At 40.1% G+C, this 19,700-nt stretch overlaps 1 protein-coding gene across 5 annotated transcripts in view; it reads left to right on the plus strand.

The window, feature by feature from the left end:
- Positions 1–19,700, plus strand: part of VPS13C (vacuolar protein sorting 13 homolog C) — a 105,517-nt gene that overhangs the window by 40,058 nt on the left and 45,759 nt on the right. For 4 of the 5 annotated variants that reach the window (XM_081887547.1, XM_081887543.1, XM_081887545.1 and 1 more), the window contains 23 exons: positions 1,267–1,384; positions 1,629–1,758; positions 1,966–2,044; positions 2,581–2,723; positions 3,985–4,138; positions 5,740–5,816; positions 5,935–5,994; positions 6,779–6,932; positions 7,021–7,137; positions 7,397–7,500; positions 8,344–8,511; positions 9,096–9,400; positions 9,513–9,660; positions 10,819–10,918; positions 11,757–11,893; positions 12,500–12,656; positions 13,972–14,051; positions 14,599–14,658; positions 15,354–15,510; positions 16,948–17,064; positions 17,658–17,761; positions 18,535–18,702; positions 19,138–19,442. In XM_081887547.1, the coding sequence (XP_081743673.1) occupies positions 1,267–1,384; positions 1,629–1,758; positions 1,966–2,044; positions 2,581–2,723; positions 3,985–4,138; positions 5,740–5,816; positions 5,935–5,994; positions 6,779–6,932; positions 7,021–7,137; positions 7,397–7,500; positions 8,344–8,511; positions 9,096–9,400; positions 9,513–9,660; positions 10,819–10,918; positions 11,757–11,893; positions 12,500–12,656; positions 13,972–14,051; positions 14,599–14,658; positions 15,354–15,510; positions 16,948–17,064; positions 17,658–17,761; positions 18,535–18,702; positions 19,138–19,442 (3,142 nt within the window). The remainder of the gene's footprint in view (positions 1–1,266; positions 1,385–1,628; positions 1,759–1,965; positions 2,045–2,580; positions 2,724–3,984; positions 4,139–5,739; positions 5,817–5,934; positions 5,995–6,778; positions 6,933–7,020; positions 7,138–7,396; positions 7,501–8,343; positions 8,512–9,095; positions 9,401–9,512; positions 9,661–10,818; positions 10,919–11,756; positions 11,894–12,499; positions 12,657–13,971; positions 14,052–14,598; positions 14,659–15,353; positions 15,511–16,947; positions 17,065–17,657; positions 17,762–18,534; positions 18,703–19,137; positions 19,443–19,700) is intronic. The other variant, XM_081887544.1, reaches the window with a different exon arrangement.

Consider the following 19,700-nt stretch of genomic DNA (forward strand, 5'->3'; position numbering starts at 1 on the left):
TCCCACCATGGGGGATATCTGACAATTTGTGGTATCCATTTTCTGTCTGTTGCTCTGTACCTCCAGATTCCATTTTGTACTGTGTTGATTTAGTGCTGAGACATTTCAGTTCAGCCAGAATTTGCACAGAAGTCCAAGACTGGGTGAGAGTAACCTGTTCCCATCCCTGTTGTTGCGCATAAGGGAGTCTAGGTGGGGAGGTAGAAGTGCCATGTTAAATAGAGACTTTATTTAAAAAGTGTATGTGTGTGTGTGTGTATAATGCATGTATAAATAAGAATGGAATAGGTTAAAGCATCACTAAAATAACAATACATTTTAAAGTTCTGAGAAAATAAGCATCTTCAGCTGATGGTGAATGATAGTAATCTTGACGTCAGCAGAATGTCATTAGCTTCAGTTATGCATCCCAGATTTACCTTGAGTTTGGTGCTTCTTAATAGCAACTGTGATGTTACAGTTTTAGAGAAGTGGCCATGTTAGTCTGTTGCAGTAGAAACAAAGTATTGTGGTCCCTTAAAGATTAGCAAGTACTCTTTAAGGGGGTAACAAGATGGCTATGGTAGAATTGTTGAACTTTTCATAGATAGTGCATCTAGTGTATTGGGTTTTCTGCAATTGATCAGTTGCTTAAGACTAGTGCTTCTTTCTACCAGGGTTATATCTGGATTTACATGTTTAAGAACAGGGGTCTGCAACCCGCGGCTCCGGAGCCGCATGTGGCTCTTTTACACCTTTGCTGCGGCTCCGGGGCGGATACTAGCAAGGGGAGGAGGTGCATTGTGCGCCCCGACACTCCCCACTGTGGCTGGCGCTGTACTGGCTGTGACGTCGCATGGGGGCGGTGCGTGCATTAGTCACGCACCGTCCCGACGTCACCTTCCCGTCCGCCCGCTACATTGTAAGGGGCATGTACGCTGGTCACTGCATTGAAAGGGGGCATGTACGCTGGTCACTGTTTTGAAGGGGAGTGAAGAACACACACACACAAAAGGTAACTTGTTAATTTAACATTTATTTCTATGAGGAGGAGTAATTCTGAGGGGTCAAACAAAGAAATAATAAAAAAGTGACAAAAAAGTTATTTTTATAATGACGAGTTTTGCGGCTCCCAGTTTTTTTTTCTCTTCGGAAACGGGTCCAAGTGGCTCTTTTTATCTTAAAGGTTGCAGACCCCTGTTTAAGAACATAACTTTTGAATTAGAAATGTATATTTTCTCTCATGCTAAAGTTACTAAGAGATGCAAATTATTAATTGTTCTTCAGGAGAAGATTGGAAAAAGGCTCGATTTGAACATCCCTCACCTCTGCACATATTGCATCCCATGGACATACACATACAGCTTGCCAAATCAATGGTGGAGAAGGATGCCAGAATGGCTAAGTAATGTATCACAATTTAATTGGTTGTAATTATGGATTCCATGTGTTTCTTGGAAAAATGAACTGTAGAAAGCATTTTTTCTGAAATTCACTTGTTTGGTATTTCAGTACTTTCTTCTTCCTCTGTAGATTTCACTTTTGTATCAGTTGGTTAATAAAATTGATTGTTGGTAGTCTAGTTTTGTTACATGCCTTGTATGTAACATCAAACACTTTTAATGCCATCCTTTTAAAAATATCCTTAGGTTCAAAGTATCAGGAGAGCTTCCCTTACTTCACTTGAGGATTTCTGATCAGAAGATCAAGCGTGTCTTTGAACTCATTGATAGCATTACGCTCCCACAGAAGCCAGCTGCTTCAGCTTCGAGTGCAAAAGTAAATACACAATATTCATCATATGGGGAGAGATCAAAAACACATGCTACAGATTGAAAATGTGATTGATGTGAAGACAAGTAAAAACTCTTATTCGGAATAGAGAGAGGTGCAATGTTGCGTTTTCTAAAATGAGGGCATTTTAGAAAAATGCAAACAACAAAATTAGAACCACAGCTCATTCTCTGTATCTTGCAATCTTCTTAGGTATCCACCATTCCTGCTATTGCTGATAGACAAAAAGATTTTCTTGGCACATCCCTATTGCTGGAAGGAGTAGGATCAGGTAAAAAATGAAATATGATGCTGATTGTCGCTGAATAGATCACCAACATGTAGTGATCTTATTGCCTCTTAATTTGGCTCTCTCATGCTGTTACTGACGGGATGATCCATGATGATTTAAATCATGATGAGATGCCAACAGTTTAACAGGTTAAGGGAATAATGGCAGTTTTTCCATGAATGCCGTAACTTGTGGAGTCAGGTTTACAATACGTAAATGAAAGATACATTTATCAATGTAGTAGAATGATAGGGAAGCCTTGGGGTGAGCCATGCTTTGAATTTGAGCATACTCAGAATAATTAAAAGGTTATCCTTTGACTTGGATAATGTATTAGGACTTTTAGTTAACATCCTTAAAAATATGAAACAGGTTAGAAGCACAGAGCTCTTGGTAACAAAAATAAAAGAAGTGATCAGGTTGTTTCTGTTTACTGACATATTTGAGGCTGATCAGTCCACCATTGGGGCAATGTTTTTATGTAGTCTATTTCTACTTAGATAACTTTTTTTAAAAAAATCTCATTTGTTCCTTAGAATCTGATGATGAGTATTTTGATGCTGATGACTCTATTATATCTGGAGAAAGAACTTTCCCCAAGAGAAAGGAACTAAAGACTGAGCTTGTGACTGTTCAGGAAGAGCTCACAAATCTTCAACTGAAGTTTGAAATTAGGGAGGCAAGTGTCCCCCCCCCCCCAAGAATATTCAAATGATAAAAGTTGAATAATATATTTCCAAAACAAATGGGCTGCTGCAGTGGGCATTGACATCTCTTGTTGAAATGGAGCATGGGCATTGTGCTGTAACCAACCTGACTTCATCTGATATTGGTGGGGAGTTGGCAGTGGTACACAGCCTGATCAATTAAAGCAGAATTACTGCATCAGCTGCAGGCTTCCCTTCAGGGCCTAACTCTCCTTAGTGTTGCTTTTCAACTGAAAAAGTTAAACTGGGAAGCAGGTAAAAAGTTGTTTCCTCCCCACTCCTGTTTTGATGTATCATTTAAACCTGATTGGCACATACACAGTCGGCTCTGCTCATATACCCAGTCAATAGCTATCAGCTGCACTTTATCAAGTGTTTGATCATAGGTTCTGAATGCATATGAACAATTTAAGGTTAGCATCAAATGTATAGTGAGTGTGCTGGGTGGGTCTAAAAGCAGCACAATTCCACTAGGTATCTTAGTTTTGTTGTGGTGGTGGTGGTGTTTTTCTATTTTTTATTTTAAACTGCCCTGGAATATGTAGCATGATGAACAATTGGTAAATTTCCTAAATAAATAAAATAGTTTATTCAGTTCATTGAATGTATGAATAGTCTCTTACAGTGCTGTAATAACCTAATCTGTTGGGCTAGTATCAAAGATGCTTTTCAACACTGTAATTGCCACTCAGTTAAAGATGAAGGGCCATAGCTCTGTCTTGCATGTGGAAAGTCCTAAATCCAATCCCCAGCATCTCCAGGGAGGGCTGAGAGAAACCCTTGCCTGAAGCCTTGGAGAGCTGCTGCCAGTCAGTGTAGACAATACTGAGCAAGATCAACAAGTGATCTGAATTGGTATAAGGCAGCTTCCTATGTTCCTATGACTCAGCCTAATACTGAGCATGCCTCCTCAGAGTCCTGTTGAATTCAGTGGGACTTGCTCACAGGTAAAGTAGGGTTAGGATTCTAGCCTTGGTGAATTTATTATATCAACTTGGCAGATGAATAAAAACATCCCCCCCAATTACTTTTTTTAAAATGAGGTGCTTACACGCACCATGTTAGAAGAGGCATTCTTCCTGCTGTCACGTACATCCTCTTCTAGGATGGCACCAGTCACTTGTCATTGTAAGTAGTTGTTTTCTCCCCTTGTATGGTATTGAAGAAATGTAGGTAGGGACAACACTGGGTTTGAAAGAAGTTATATAATACTTATCCTGATGCTTTACTTAGGTGGTTTTGGAGCTCACTAAGCAACTACAGAGAGAAGAAACAATTCTTGTATTTAATGTGAAGCAGCTTGGAATGGAAGCAACTGACAAAACTTATCACTTGAGAGCTGTATCTTATTTGAGGAAAATTAGCCTGGATTATCATGAAATTCAAGGTAGTTTAATAGATAAAATAAGGATGTATTTGTGTGATGGAACGTACTGATTTATTGCTATTATTGTCCTAATTGCTTATAATGTTTTAAATTGTTTTTAGCTGCTTTTTCACTTGTGGTTTTTTAAAACTTGTGGTTTTTGTTATTTTTTAATTTAAGGGATGTAAGATGTGCCTGGGATGAGAGGAGTTGGGGAGAAAAGGGGTGGCTCCAATTGCACCCCTTCTAAGACAAGGTTCTTGAGAAGGTAGTTGCAGACCAGATCCAGGCACTTTTTAGAATAAATTGATTTTCCAGATCCATTTCAGTCAGGGCTTAAGCAGTGGTGTTGGCACAGAAACTGCTTTGGCCACCCTGTCAGGAGAGAGACAAGGGAAATATGCCCCTTTTAATTCTCCTCAGCCTCTCAGTAGCTTTTGATACCATGAACCATAGTGTCCTTCTGGAGCAGCTGTCTGAGTTGGCGATGGGTGGCACTGCTTTTACAGTGGTTCTGGCCCTACTTGGATGGACGTTTCTAGAGGGTGTTACTTGAGGAGCATCCTTCAGCCCTGTAGAACCTTCAGTGTGCGGTTCCCTACCTAACATATACATGAAACCACTGAGTGAGATTATTCAGAGTATGTTGTCAGCAGTATGCCAATGACAGCTCTACTTCTGCTTTACATCTGCAAGTTTGGCAGTGGATGTGCTGGACCATTGTCTTGCCTCGGTAATGGACTGAAAGAGAGACAACAAAAGAAGCTCAGCCCAGCATGTACATAAACTGGGGGTACTTCTGGATCCTTTGCTGTTGCTTGAGGCCCTGGTGGCCTTGGTGGTTCAGAGTGCCTTCCATCAACTTTGGCTGGTGGCCCAGCTGCTCCCTTATCTGGACAGGGATAGCCTCAGGTCTGTTGTCTACTACAACACGTTATACATAGGGCTGCCTCTGAAGGTGGTTCGGAAACTTTGGTGGCTAGGTAGCTCTCTGGGGCAAGCCAGTTTGAGCATACTGCACCAATCCTGGCCCGACTGCAGTGGCTACTAATTAGTTTCCAGGCCCAATTCAAAGTGCTGGTTTTGACCTATAAAACCTTAAATGGCTCAGGACCGCGATACCTCAAGGACCATAGCCTCCCCCCCCCCCCCATGGACCGACCTGAACCCTGTATTCATCATCTGAGGCTCTTTGCGTGCCTCATGCACAAGATGTATAGAAGGTGGCAGTGTGAGAATGAGCCTTTTTTGTGGCTCCCTGCTTGTGGAATGCTCTCCCCAGGGAGGCTTGCTTAGCACCTTATCTTACATATCTTTAGGTGCCAGGCGAAAACATTTCTCCATAACCAGTCCTTTGGCTGATTAGCAATTTATTCCTGGTGTCATGCAGGCACTGGGGTGGGTTATTCCTGCAGGACACCCTCATAAATCTACACTCCAAATAAGTACCAATCGTACTTTCTACTTGCAATTTGAATTTATTTGGAAGTGACTTTTGTCTTTTGTGACTCCTATTTAAAGGTGTTCTAGAAAATGCTGTGTCCGATACCTGTTGTAGATTTTAAAGCTGATGCCAATTTTTGTGAATAACTCTTAAATGAAGTTTTATGTTGTATTTGCAGGTAAAAAACAGCAACTTCATTTAATTAGCTCTTCAGATAAACCCGGGTTAGATCTCCTGAAAGTAGAATACATCAAGGTAAGGGTTTTTTAATAACTATTTTTTTAAAGCTGAGTAAATATAAAATTGGAACCTGCGTGTATGTGGATGGCATTTAGTTTAGTCTCTTAACGTTCACATTTGGTATTTCTTTTAGGCCAATCAAAATGGTCCAGGATTTCAGACAGTTTTTGATAACACTGAACAAACAGTTTGGGTAAGCAACATCTAGGACAAAATCTAGTACTGGCCTGAATCATGATTCTTTTGGTTGCTCTGTAGCATATCACTTTGCAGGTAGCAGGGGCAGGTGTGAGGGAAATGGTATGGATAGGAGTTCGATTGTTGCATTTCTTAAACTTGTAATATTGTCACTTTTGTCTCATTCTCCCTCTGGGTTGCTTCCTCCTAGCTTTATGATATATATATTTTAAAATAAATCCTGTTACAGTTTCATTAGCTTGCTAAGATGAGCTGTCTGCCTAGAGCTAACTTTGAAATTAGGATGGGACCCATGCTTGTTCATGCCCCACATATGTCTGCATCTGAAGATGAGGCTGCTCTGTCTCATGTGGCAATGCATGGTGTGTCTTTCCAAAACATTGTGCCCGAATAAGAAATTAAAGTAATGAGACTGAAGGCCAAAGGGCTTTCTTTCCTTTTCTGGACATTTTTCCACTTATAAAGGCTTCTAATTTTTAGAGGTCCACGGTTTACCCTTCTGGCCAATCAGGGTTCTGGACTGGAGATTAGCACAGGTAATTCATATGCCCATCACTAACCAAGGTGTACTTCATGGTACTGCTGTTACTGTTTGGCTTGCATTTCCCCCAAATATTTCCAACTAGTTAACTGGAAAGAACACCCTAAACATGACTTCTTTATTCATATAAGGTTTCCGTATTTCCCCCCAAGTGACAGAATGCAATCTATTATAGTAAACCCATACTATGTGAATGAGAAACTCCCACTACCTGTGACTCTTCTCCCTCCCCAACTAGGTGTCCTTCTCATCATTAAACCTGCTGCTGCACACGCAGGCCCTTCTCTCGTCTCTCAATTACCTCATGGCTGTTGTCCCGTCAAGGGGTCAGAGTACAGGGTCATTGCAGATACAGGAAGGCAAACAGAACAAAGAGGCTAATTTGAAGAAAGGTATGGTGAATTTCTCATTTCAGCGTAGCTTATCTGAAAATATTCCATGAATTGGCTCACATCTCAGCAAAAAATCTCTTCCTTACAGTGACAAAACCACACAAAGAAAAGGATGTGTTTGATTTCAAAGTGTTTGCCAAATTGGATGCCTTCTGTTTAAACATTTGTGATGCAAAGAACAGTATTGCTGAAATAAAAATTCAAGGTAAGGGGTGTGTGTGTGGGGGTGGGGGGGACCTTTTAAGAACTTGTTTCCAAAACTTGTATCAAAAATTGTAATATAGCTGAAGATCTTGATTTAATTTCTTTGAGGATTCATGGCTGATTTCTTGTGTTCATATTTTTGGTCCACTGTGTCGTCAAGGTTCACAATGTGTAATAAATAAATGCACAACTTTAAGAAGTTGGAAAGAAAGATAATTTTGAAAGGTTTGAAATTGCATGTACCAATTCTTCTCTCTCAGGTCTTGATTCATCTTTGTTTCTTCAGTCCAGTCAAACCATTCTCTTTGCACGGCTGAAAGATATAATTGTTACTGATGTTGATTCAAGGACAATTCATAAAAAGGTATAATATACTAAAATTGAATGTTGTTATAGAATTCATCTAATGGTGTTTCACTAGGACTGTTTTTTTTAAAAAAAAGATTCAGTGAGCTGAATTACAAGCTGCAAAACTGGATAGAAAAAAATTCTTAGGTTCCAGTGGACAGGTTTGCAGAATAAATGGCTACTTGGTTAGGAATCAGTGTCCACCCATGGGAGCTGTTAGGAAGGAACTGAGCACTTACTTTGACTTCTTAGTGGCTCACATGATGAATGCAAATGTGGCTTGTGAGGCTGGCTGCAGAGGAGGAAGCATTCCATGCCCTGCATTGTGACTGAAAGCTGTTGGGCAGGGGGAGACTGAAGTAAGATTTTCTTCTTCCTATGGGAGCCAGTTTTACAAATTGTCTTTGTAGGATTGATAAGGCAAGAGGCACCATGGATGTTTTCTATGTCCTGAAGCATTGCAAATGTTTGGGAAGACAGGAATAACCATCGTCTAGTGCAAAGGATGGGGAATGAATAAATAACCACTTAACAATAAATAATAACAGTGGCTGGTGGGATATGACATCTTCATTGGGTTAGCTAAAAAGCTTCCTTGCTTTGAAAATATTTTATGAGACAGTCACATACAGGGAATTCTGTCTCTGAAATGGGCTGAATAGACTGACCTGTAAATCCATTCTGAGCTGATAAATCTACTCATTGAGATAATGCTAATCTTCAGAACTTCATTCCTAGAAATGGAGATAAAACTCACATGCACCTAAGATAATTTGAACTGCTCAAATACCTGTGTGTGTTTACACTGATCTAGAAACTGAAAACTATATGTACTTTCTGCCCCCCCTTCCCATTTTAGGCTGTTTCTATAGTTGGTGATGAAGTCTTCAGTTTCAATTTGGCATTGTATCCAGAAGCTACTGAGGGAGAAGCCTACAGAGATATGTCCAAAGTGGATGGGATAATGTCTCTCAAAGTGGGCTGCATTCAGATTATATACCTACATAAATTCCTCATGTCTCTCCTGGTAAGACCCAACAATCAAGTGAATTTTCATTATAATGCCATGTATAGAATTAATAGGAAACCTTTACATTACCATGCAAGATGATACAGTTTGGTAATTGTATGAGAGTTTTGGAAATATACTTTTGGGAATTTATTTAGGTTTTCTTTCCTCTTCCAAATAAAATAGGCTCTCATGTTCATTGGATTCGGCCTGATTCAGTCCCCTAGAGAAGCAAAAGTTCCATATGAAATTATATAAACTTCTTACAGATTTGAAGCTCTTAGTTCCATTTTACCAGACTAGTTGCCTCTTGCTGGGCACAAAAGGAAGTCAGACTTTGATTTGGATTAATTTGTTGCTTTGCCATCAGTTACTGCTCCTGCTTTGTCATGATCTTGTCTTGCTAAAGTCATTGCTGTGCCATCTTTCATGATGAAGGATGGACCTACATTTTAAGTAAAGATCTGGGTCTGAGAATCTGAAATTTTTCTTGAACAGCTGCAACTGTTATAGGGGAAAGTTTACGATGTATTAATACAAGGGATATTCAATAAAATGAAAGTGCCACTGAAGAAATCATCACTGCTTTTTTCCTCTTGCAGAATTTTCTGAACAACTTCCAAATTGCCAAAGAAGCCTTGAGTGCTGCTACGGTGCAGGCTGCAGAGAAGGCTGCCACAAGTGTGAGGGGTTTGGCTCAGAGGAGCTTTCGTCTTTCCATGGATATTAATCTAAAGGCTCCAGTAATACTCATCCCTCAGTCTTCAGTTTCATCTAATGCTATAGTGATAGACCTGGGATTGATCAAGATACAAAACAAATTCAATTTGGTGCTGGCAGAGGACTGTTCACTCCCCCCGGTCATGGATAAAATGGATGTATTATTGACACAACTTAAGTTGTCAAGGTGAATTAAACTTTTCTTATCCATGTGCTGTTGAATCAGGATAGTCAGAATGCTGTTTGGGGCTGGTCCTTCATGTTATTCCAAAACAGTCATGTTGTTTGTTGTTACTTAGGACAATCCTGCAACCAGGTTTCTCTCAAACTGACATCCAAATTCTACATCCTATTAATCTGAACCTTTCTGTGAATCGCAACCTGGCTGGAGAATGGTATCACAAAATACCAATGGTGGAAATCAAAGGGCATCTAGATGCAATGAATGTAAGTTAATTTTTGTTTTCAAAGGCATGCTTGCATAGTTCTTTTTATTATGACAGATATCTTCAGAGAATGTTAAGACTAATGCAATGATGCAGAGAAACATGCAAAAACATTTAAAATGTGGCAAGACTTCAACTATGTGAAGCTGTGATATGCTCACTGCTAGGAAATGAATGAATGAATGGATAAATAAATAAATAAATAGAGTCAAACCAGGGAATGGCAGGAGAGAGTTGCTTAGCCTCCCTGCTTAGCAGCTGACATGCATGGTAGTACAGCAGCAGCCGCCACTATTCTGTTCTGCCTCCAGAGTTTCAACTCTAGTTGAAGAGAGAGTTGTGTGGAGAAAGAACTGGAGAGCAAGAAAATATTGAATTGGTCATAAAGGTACTTTTTAAATGGATAATTATTTTATTATACAACAGACAGTAGCAAGAGCATAAGAAAACTTTTATGTAGAGATCATAAGTAGAAGTTTTTACAGTGGTGCCCCGCAAGACAAATGCCTCACAAGATGGAAAACCCTCTAGGGTTTTCCGTTTTGGAGGCGCTTCGCAAAACGAATTTCCCTATGGCCTTTCTTTGCAAGGCGAAAATGTCTTGCGAGTTCCTGCGAGTTTTTCCCCTCCCCCACCCCTCCTAAGCCGCTAAGCCGCTTATCAGCTGTTCCGCTGATAAGCCGCTTAACAGCTGATCGCTGAAAGCCGCTAAACCACTAATAGCGCTAATCCGCTAAGCTGTCAATGGGCTTGCTTCGCAAGGCGAAAAAACCACTATACGAAGAGCCTCACGGAACGGATTAATTTCGTCTTGCGAGGCACCACTGTAGTTAGCTACTCAAAAATGGTACTAATCAGGGTATGGTTAGAGTGGGGGCAAGAAAGAAAGCATTATAGCTGTGGTGACTTTTGCTTTGAAGCATTGCTGGAAGGCAGGTTGTGCTGAGGAATTGGAACCCCATGATTAAACTGCTGTGGATGCAAGAATGAATCCAATACTGCAGGTCTCTTTGGCTTGTCAGATACTTGCTGCCTATTACCCACAATATGATGGGCAATAGGCAGCAAGTATCTGCTTGTAATTGGTCAGCAGTTGAACATTTGATAGAAGCTCTCAAATTCAGAGACAGATAATTTGACTTTATATGCCACTGTTTAGATCATTCTAAGTCAAGAGGATTTGAATGTTCTGCTTAAAGTAGTGACAGAGAACCTTGCTGAAGCAGATCAAACCACAAAGCCACTAGCAAAAACTGAAGGTAAGCCAGTCTTCATTGTAAAATGTGTATGTGTTTTCCCATTCCTTTCTAGATTTTCCTTTGGGATGCTTCATATTGCTGAGGCTTGGATTAGTTTTAAAAGTTAGGATCATAGGAGAAGAAGCATTTCTCAGGTTCACCAGACATACTCTTGTCTCTTGAATAAAATATCACGAAAAGAGGACGAAGTAATTTTTTTTCTTAGGTGTGGGCTTGAGCCTGATTTATTTATGCAGTGCCAAAGAAAAAAAAATGAGAAATAAGGACTGCCTAAACCATTGAGCCAGAATTTTTGTTTTTCCTAACCTTGGTAACTATAGCAGGTGGTGAAAACTGCTTCCTGCTTAGTTATTATTTTTGGGAGCTGTGTATCAAAGCAGCCCTGAAAATTAATGCAGAAAGTAGTTGATGTCCCTAAAGAAAACTATATTCAAATGGATTATATTGAACAGTGAGTGGTCTTTTCCTATCTTAGTTGGTTATTTTTAAAAACCTTGTAACGTAAATAGTTTGGTCTTTGAGGTTGCTTGTTTTGGTCTCCCATCCCCCTTTGTTCTCCTTTTGTGAATTTTGTCTGGATCAATCCATGACAGCCAGTGCAGCTTTTGGAATTAGTATAGGGTTCTGTTTCTTCAGAGGTGATGAAAACATGGCATAGCGGGCAAAGACCTTTCCGGGTTTCCCGTCTTGAAGCATAAGAGGGCAGCAAAACTCACAATGCCACGTGTTCAATATCTCTGAGAAACAGTCTCCAGGTGAGAACCATTGTTCCCTTTTTGGGATGAATAACCATAAAAATGCTGTTTTACAAGTGGTACTAACCTGTCTTTCGTATCAGCAGGAAATGGAAAACAAAAGACAAAAACACTGGTAGCTGAGAAAGAAATTATGTTAGAAGATAACTTACTGGGCACATCAAAAGAAGTCCTGCAGGAGGATATTACCAATATGCTGCTAAACTTTGAAATCAAAGAGGTATGGCAGCTTGTTTGTCTCTTTAAGCCTAAATGTTGAAGTTTGTTTTATTTATCTGTGCTAGAGACAATTACTTGACACATGAAAGCTTCTAAGATAGGCCCACAAATCTGTGTTGTTAGCAGTGTAAAATATGCCACTTCCCTCATTTTCTGGTACAGACTAAGGCCTAGCTTCCCATTGCATGAAAGAGCTGTGATGAGTCTTGTCTTCTCATGCTAATATCATGTCCCCTCGCCAAGGAAAAGCTTTAAAGTTTTTGCTTTTAAACAAACCACAGTTCCTTGTTTGTCTGAACTCAGGGAAACTTGGTTTGATTAACCTATGGTTACCGAGAACAAAAGAAGTTTTGATCAAGGCTGCTTCTCAAACCATAGTTTCAATGAAACATAGCCCACTGAGTTCAAAAGTCGTGGGTAACTAGCAGGTATATATAGTAAATGCTGAACAGTATTCATGATGATTGGCTCTTTTCACTTGGGATTTGGAAACTAGTGTTGGCAGAAACCAGGTAAGTGGTGTTGATTTCAACTATATATGGTTGACTTTTGAGTCTTCAAATGCATTCTGTTGGAATTTTTGAAATGTCCTGTATTTTTCTTTTAGGTTGTAGTAACATTAATGAAACAGATAGACAAGAAAAGCTGCCCTTTGCACACATTAACAGTGTTGCAGCTTGGAACTGAAAGCAGAATTAAAACACATTCCATGACTGCTACAGCATATCTTAAAAAAATCCACATGAAGTGCCTTGAATTCACTGGTAAGTCAAGGTTAACTTAGAATTTGACAAAATAACATAATTCAGGTGGTGCAAACAGTTCTTCATGTGACAATATTAAATTTGCAGATTGTTTTCCTACATGTTCAATTTGTGTTCTGTAATGTCTGATTCTGTGTCCATCTATGATTTACATAGAATCATAGAGCTGTAGAGTTGGAACCCTCTGCTTTTGAATGTTAAAGGTAGTTTTTCAGGACCTTTGTTGGCTGCCTCTGTGCCATAAGCTTTACTCAACTTTTTATTTATTGTAATTGAATGTTTATTACTGTATGTGTGTTTATAGGTTTTTGAGAAAAACCTGTGATGAAAAATAGAAATGTATAAATAGTGTAGTTCTTACACTTGTTAGATTGTAGTTGGTGGGTGGAGGTTTCTCATAGAACTTTCACATTTTAAAATATTTTTTCCAGATTTTCCTAACATGGCCAGTCTTCCCTCTCATTTGCAGTGTATCCTGTTAAATGTCACAAATTTAATTTAAGGGATGAACCTGGTACTTGCTACAAATAATTTAAGGAGGAGTCTCACACACACAATCACACACACACACACACACACACACTTTTGCAAAGCAGCTTTCTGGTTATAAGGAGGAGGAAATGGAATGAGTTGCTAGGATGAAAATTCAATAGTTTCTGAAATAATTTCTTCCAAGAAGCGAATCTCTAATGCTGGAAACAAGCACTTTTACATTTGTTTGTAGAAGAGTAGCTCATGTCACTTAATAAACCTCTTTACTCGTCCTTTGTCTTGTTCTGAGTTGCTTAAATTCCAGCTGGCAGACAGCATTCCTATCTCACCCACCCCTGTGAGCCAGGTTTGACAGGTGGGCAGGGCCACTCACAGGTCCACCCACTTGCCTATCACCTACATTCATGACCAGCTGATTGTCAGGGCATGCAAAGTGCAAGCCCCAATGTTCAGATAGTCGAGGCATCAGAGGGGCTTGCAAAGAGCCATTCATGGTGCTATGCAAGCCCTGACATTCAGCTGATTGTTGGGGCTTTGCAGGCACAATCCCCTTTTTGGCCCAGCCTAATATTTGCTTGCCCTACCACTGTTGTCAGAAATGATGTCCATTGTAAGGCGGGTGGGCTTGGCTTCTCCAGAACTGCCTGGTGGACCTAATTAGGCCCACAAGCCAGGGGTTCCCCTCTGCTGCTATACACCATTTCTTCAAAAAACAATGTATCATTGAAACATTAACGCATTTATTGCATTGATTACTTTACTGTGCAAAATGAATGCTAAATGAATCAGAGCTCTGTAAACGTGCTTCTTATTTTACCCACAGATTCCAAAGGAGATCCTCTGAACATCATTAGTTCTTCAGATGAATCTGGCGAGCATCTTTTAAAAATGAAATATATAAAGGTTTGTTTGTTTTTAACTAAAGATCATTGTGGGATCTTATGAGTCAGTGTTGAAGAAATGAAATTAGGGCTTTTATGCTCAGTGATGTGGAACAGCAAAGTGAAATAACTGGGAATTAAATGTTATGGTTACCTTAATTGAACATTGTAGTAAGGCTAAGTCCTTTAGCTGATCATCTGGTTGGTCAGTGCTATTCTGGTCTCATTCAGCAAGGTGTAATTTTTGTATGAGTGACAGGTGAGGGGTAGGGGAGATTGAGGGATGGCAGAGAGTGGGAAATGACTTTAGGTGATGAAGATTGAATAAATATGCAAGGATCTGATTTTCCCTGAAGGCAATTAATTACCCTCATCTGAGATGGAAAAAACTCTTTCTGCCTTAACCCTTCTTGCCCTGTGGTCTAGGAAGTTGTGAAACACAGCTCAGCCACTTTGGGACAGGGTGGGGCTGCTTTAGGGCAGGCACATGTAGATGTTAGGTCAGAGGAACCCTCTGGATGTTGCTTCCATTGATATAATGATCTGAAGCTTCCTAATTCTTTTCTTAGGCTGATGCAGATGGAGCACATTTTGAAACAATTTACGAAAGTACAAAGCAAGCACTAAATGTAAGTACTGAAGTGTGTTGGCAAGTCAGCTCCTATATAGTATGGTGTGTTTGGTGTATTTTTTTGTAACAATTGTTAACTTAGTCAAAGGGTTTTGGGATCAAGTTTATTGGATCGACATGCTCTTCACAAGCTTGTGTGAGAAATGAATGCAAACAAAGTTAAATTTTATTTATGATATCCATATACCACAGTTTATAATGTTTATCCCAGGGCAATATACAATGTGACTTTAACAATATGATTTTGCCACCACATGATGTAGTGATTGCTGCCAACTTGGACAGCCTTAAAAGGGGAATGGACAGATTCACAGGGGATAAGGCTATCAAGACACGGAGAGTCTGTTACCTCCAGCGTTGGAGGTCCTATGCCTCTGAATACCACTTGCTTGAGAGTGCTGCTGGGCTCATATCTCACTTGTGGGCTTCCCGTGGCCATCTGTTTGGCCACTAAGAAAACAGGATGCTGGGCTAGGGGGGCTTTTGGTCTGCTCTGGCAAGGCTGTTCTTAAGTTCTTAACAAAGTAATAAACAAATGACAACATAATCACAATATACAAATTAAAATGGCATGAGTTCAATTGATTATACATAAGCTAAAGGGCAGTTTTTAAATAAAATAATCAGACATCCAAGGCCTTGCTCTAAGGCAAGATGCCAGTGATCCTCTGTGACATACTTTCTCTTTCTTAGGTCTCCTTTTCTTCATTGGACATGTTGCTACACACCGAAGCCTTGCTGTCAATCATGAATTTTTTCACGTATGCCACAAGTGAACTTACACCTGCTGATAAGAGAACTGATCGAAAGCTGCTTTCAGAGGAGCCCAAAACTGTTCTTGCAAAACCAGGTATTGTGATGTAGGATATCGCTATATCCTTCTTGATAACCAAGGATGGTAGTGGTGTGTTAATTTATATACTACTTTACATTTTGTCAAGTGCTTTATTTGATTTAGCATAAGACATAGGGGACAAAAGAAGAGTAAAAATGGGCATTAATGCTGTGAAGGAGACCAAAAGAACAAGCCACAGCATTGCATGAAGAAGAAAGCTAAGTGTGTGAGAGATTGTAGGGAGATGTAAACAGCAGACAGAACTCTTCCTCTGCAGCTGTTCCCCTTGGCTACTTTTATGCCAGGGAGGCTCACATGGCACCTTCATTACATATCTTTTAGTGCCAGGCACAAACACTCCTCTTTTTCCGGACCTTTGGTTAACTAAACAATCTATGGCCTTTTAAACTGTGTATGGAGGAGTTCATTGTTTTTGTTTGTTACTATGTTACATGTTTTTGTGTTTTTATATTGTAAACAGTCCTCTGATCCTCAGATGAAGGGCGGTACAGACATTTAATAAATAAGTAATTTTCACTTTGCTGGGGCTCCTGAGACTTCATTGATAAGGGTGTGTAGGTGGAGAATGGTTCAAAATTGGGGTTGTAGGAGGGAAGCAGTGATGAAAAGGGTTAAAGCACAGGGCCATTTTTACCCGGGGATGTAAGGGGTGCTGGGCACTCCGGCGCCGAATTCTGGTAGGCACCAGATGATTGGTGGGCACGCAGCCCCCCCAAAGCCTCTGCGGGGATTGCTCTCCTCCCGCAGCAGCATGGGGGAGAGTTGTGTGCCCCCCAACCAGATGGCTGGCAGTGCACAGCCCCCCCCACTACCTGTGTATAGGACGACCTCATCTATTACACGGAGAAAAATGGTAATTTGGGGGCGCTGGGCAGATCTTTGCACCCCAGCGCCGCATATGCTAAAGACGGCCATGATTAAGCATGCCAAATACTGCCTGTCACTTCTCCCATGAAAATAGCTTGCCAGCCCCAGATTGCCCCTTGGCGCATCCTTTGGGGCCGGACTATATTTTGGGGAGAAAAAAAAAGAACGAATTTCTATGCCCCACAAATAACCCAGAGATGCATTTTAAATAAAAGGACACATTCTACTCATGTACAAACACGCTGATTCCCGGACCATCTGTGGGCCGGATTTAGAAGGCAATTGGGCCGGATCCGGCCCCTGGGCCTTAGATTGCCTACCCATGCTCCATAGGGAGAGCATTTCACAAATGAGGAGCCACTGCAGAAAAGGCCCATTCTTGTATTCCCACCCTTTAGACCTCTCATGTAGGGGATCCATGAAGAAGGGCCTCAGATGATTATTGCACAGTCCAGGTCAGTTCATATGCAGGGAGGCATTCCTTAAAACCAGTTTCCCATTAACATCCGAACTGGAAAACTATTGTTTAATAGTTGTTGTTTAATGTGTCTTTCTGTGGCGCAGTTTCTGCTCTTGTGACCCACGATGGTGGGTTTGACCTGAAGCTCACTGCCAAATTGAGTGCCTTCAACATTTTAGTCTGTGATCAGAAAGGTGACATTGCTGATATCCGAATACAAGGTAAATGAATTTCTGTAATTTGAAATTGCATAGACATTTTATTAATTTTTTGTAAAATATTATCCATTTTGAGCATATGAAGATGTCTGTGAATCATAGAAATATATCCTTAATTAAATGTAGGGAAACTAACAGTTTGCTTAATAGGTTTTTTTTTACCTGTTGAGTTCAATATATATATGCTTCTGAATACCAGTTGCTGGAAGCCAAAGGGAGGGAGCAGGAGTGCTGTTGTGCTCAGGTCCTATTGGAAGGTTTCCCACAGGCATCTGATTGGCCACTGTGAGAACAAGATGGGCCACTGGCCAGGTCCATCAGAGCTCTTCCTATGTTCTTGTGCCCATAGCATGGAAGCAAGCTCTGGACTCTCTTTGATGTATTTAGATCATGGTCTTCTGTAGTAAGTGCAGAGTGGCCTCCATCATCTTCCTATCCAGCCTCGGAGCAGATTCACACTGCTATATCACTGCCATAGGATTTAGTTATTTCATAATACTGATATGAATAACTAACCACTCTTTAAGAAATCCTCTTTTATCACACTACTGTTTTGAATTGAAAGCTGAACATTTTCCTTTGTTTTTTTCTGCCAGGTATGGAAGCCTCTGTTTTTACAATGACGAAACAGACAGAAATGTTTGCCAGGCTTCGTGACTTCATAATAACAAACGTTGATCCTAATACAGTTCATAAAAAGGTGAATATGAGAAGTGAGGTTGTTAAGCTGAGAGCCATCTGTGCTTCACAGGAAGGCTCAAGAAAATTGATAGGAACAGATTTTCAGACTTTGTCTTGCCTTATGCCTGCCAGTTTTAGAAACTGTGCTGGTAAATGAAATGAGGGCCGAAAAAGTCAAAAGGGTATGCATTTTGAGGCAGTATGGAATACTTCTTTTGCTGGGTGGTGAGGAAGCAAAGCATTGAGCATGGAAGAAACAGAAGATGATGGGAGTTTTCTCCAATCTCTGACAAACTGAAGAGCATCACAGTTTGCTTTTAAATGTGAACTTTAGTGACAAAACTGTGCTTTTAGCATGACATACCTTGCTTAAACTAGGAATATGTCCTCTACTGTATGCTATTTTTTAAAACTGGTGCTTGATTCTTTCTCTGGCTAAACAAAAGGTATAAATGGTCTCAAATAGTTGTAATATGCCTATGATTGCTTTCATTCAAAAATCCATATGTGGTGTACATTATGATTATTGTTGTGAAGACAGTTTGAATGCAGCAAGTGCAGAGAAAGGAGGTCCATTAATTTGGCTTGATCAGACAGAGTCCTTATTATACCCACGGATTTAAGGACTTGCTATTTATCTTTCATAATGTTGCTTGAAGCTCCATAGGGGATAAATGCATGTTTTTAAAAAATGTAGCTTATTCTTGAAAAATAAACACTGAGAAAGGTGTAAAATGTTCCTATAGAAATCTACAAGAGCATGATTGTGCTGAATGAATACTATCTTTGCAGACTGTCTCAATAGTGGGAGATGAAGTCTTTCGGTTTGCAATGTCACTTTATCCAGATGCTACAGAAGAAGAAGCCTATACAGATATGTCCAAGGTGGATGGTAAAATGTCACTGAAAGTGGGCTGCATTCAAATCGTTTATCTGCATAAATTCTTCATGTCACTACTGGTAAGAGATGAACTTATTTTTCATTATTGCATTTTAATTTTAAAATATTTTTTAAAGACACTTCCGAACCGAACTCCCAGGTGTGCAGAATTTGTACCATTCTTTTGTATCCCAGCATGATGGTTGTTCCTAGTCCTGCTTTTTCCATTGGATCATAGTGATGATGATGATGTCATGACTGTGACAAGATCTGGAGTCTGAATTCAGACTTGCTGTTTTGATTCAAGTCACATTAATCCTTGGCCATAAAAAAAGAAAAAGAAAATAGGGAACAGGTTATTACTTTCAACAATTTTCATCACAGTTCTGTTTTAACACCCTATTGATTGTGCTGTCCACATCCTGAGTTGAAGTGTCTATTCTTATCTTTGTTTATTCGGTTGCTGTTAGCATTATAAACTAGCTATTGTGCTGCATAATTATACCTTTTCACAGAACTTCCTAAATCACTTCCAAACTGCAAAAGACGCCCTGAGTGCTGCCACAGTTCAAGCTGCTGAAATGGCTGCTTTGAGTGTGAAGGATTTTGCTAAAAAGAGCTTCCGACTTTCAATGGACATCAATCTCAAAGCTCCAGTTATAGTAATTCCTCAGTCATCCATCTCTCACAATGTATTGGTAGCAGATCTTGGCTTAATCAGAGTTGAGAATGAATTTAGCCTGGTTCCTGGAGAAGAGTCTTCTAATCCTCCAGTGATTGACAAAATGGATATACAACTAACACATTTAAAGATATCAAGGTATGAATATTCTGCCCCTGCCCCCTATTTAACTCAAGATTAACTCTTGATCATAGGATATAAATTATGTAAATGCCAACAATAGTTTCTCCTGGTGGGCTGTGAGTTGACAATACATCTAATGAGAAAATATTTCCATATGATAAGGTTTTCAAGGATAAAGTCAGTAGGGATCTTGGGCAGTGAGTCAGCTGTTGTGGATGTGTAGAACTGGGGAATGTCACTACTGTGCTGTAAGAGGTAGAGCTTCCTTCATCC

This window comes from Podarcis melisellensis (genome assembly GCF_964234715.1).
Source record: "Podarcis melisellensis genome assembly, chromosome: 14".
Lineage (NCBI taxonomy): Eukaryota > Metazoa > Chordata > Lepidosauria > Squamata > Lacertidae > Podarcis > Podarcis melisellensis.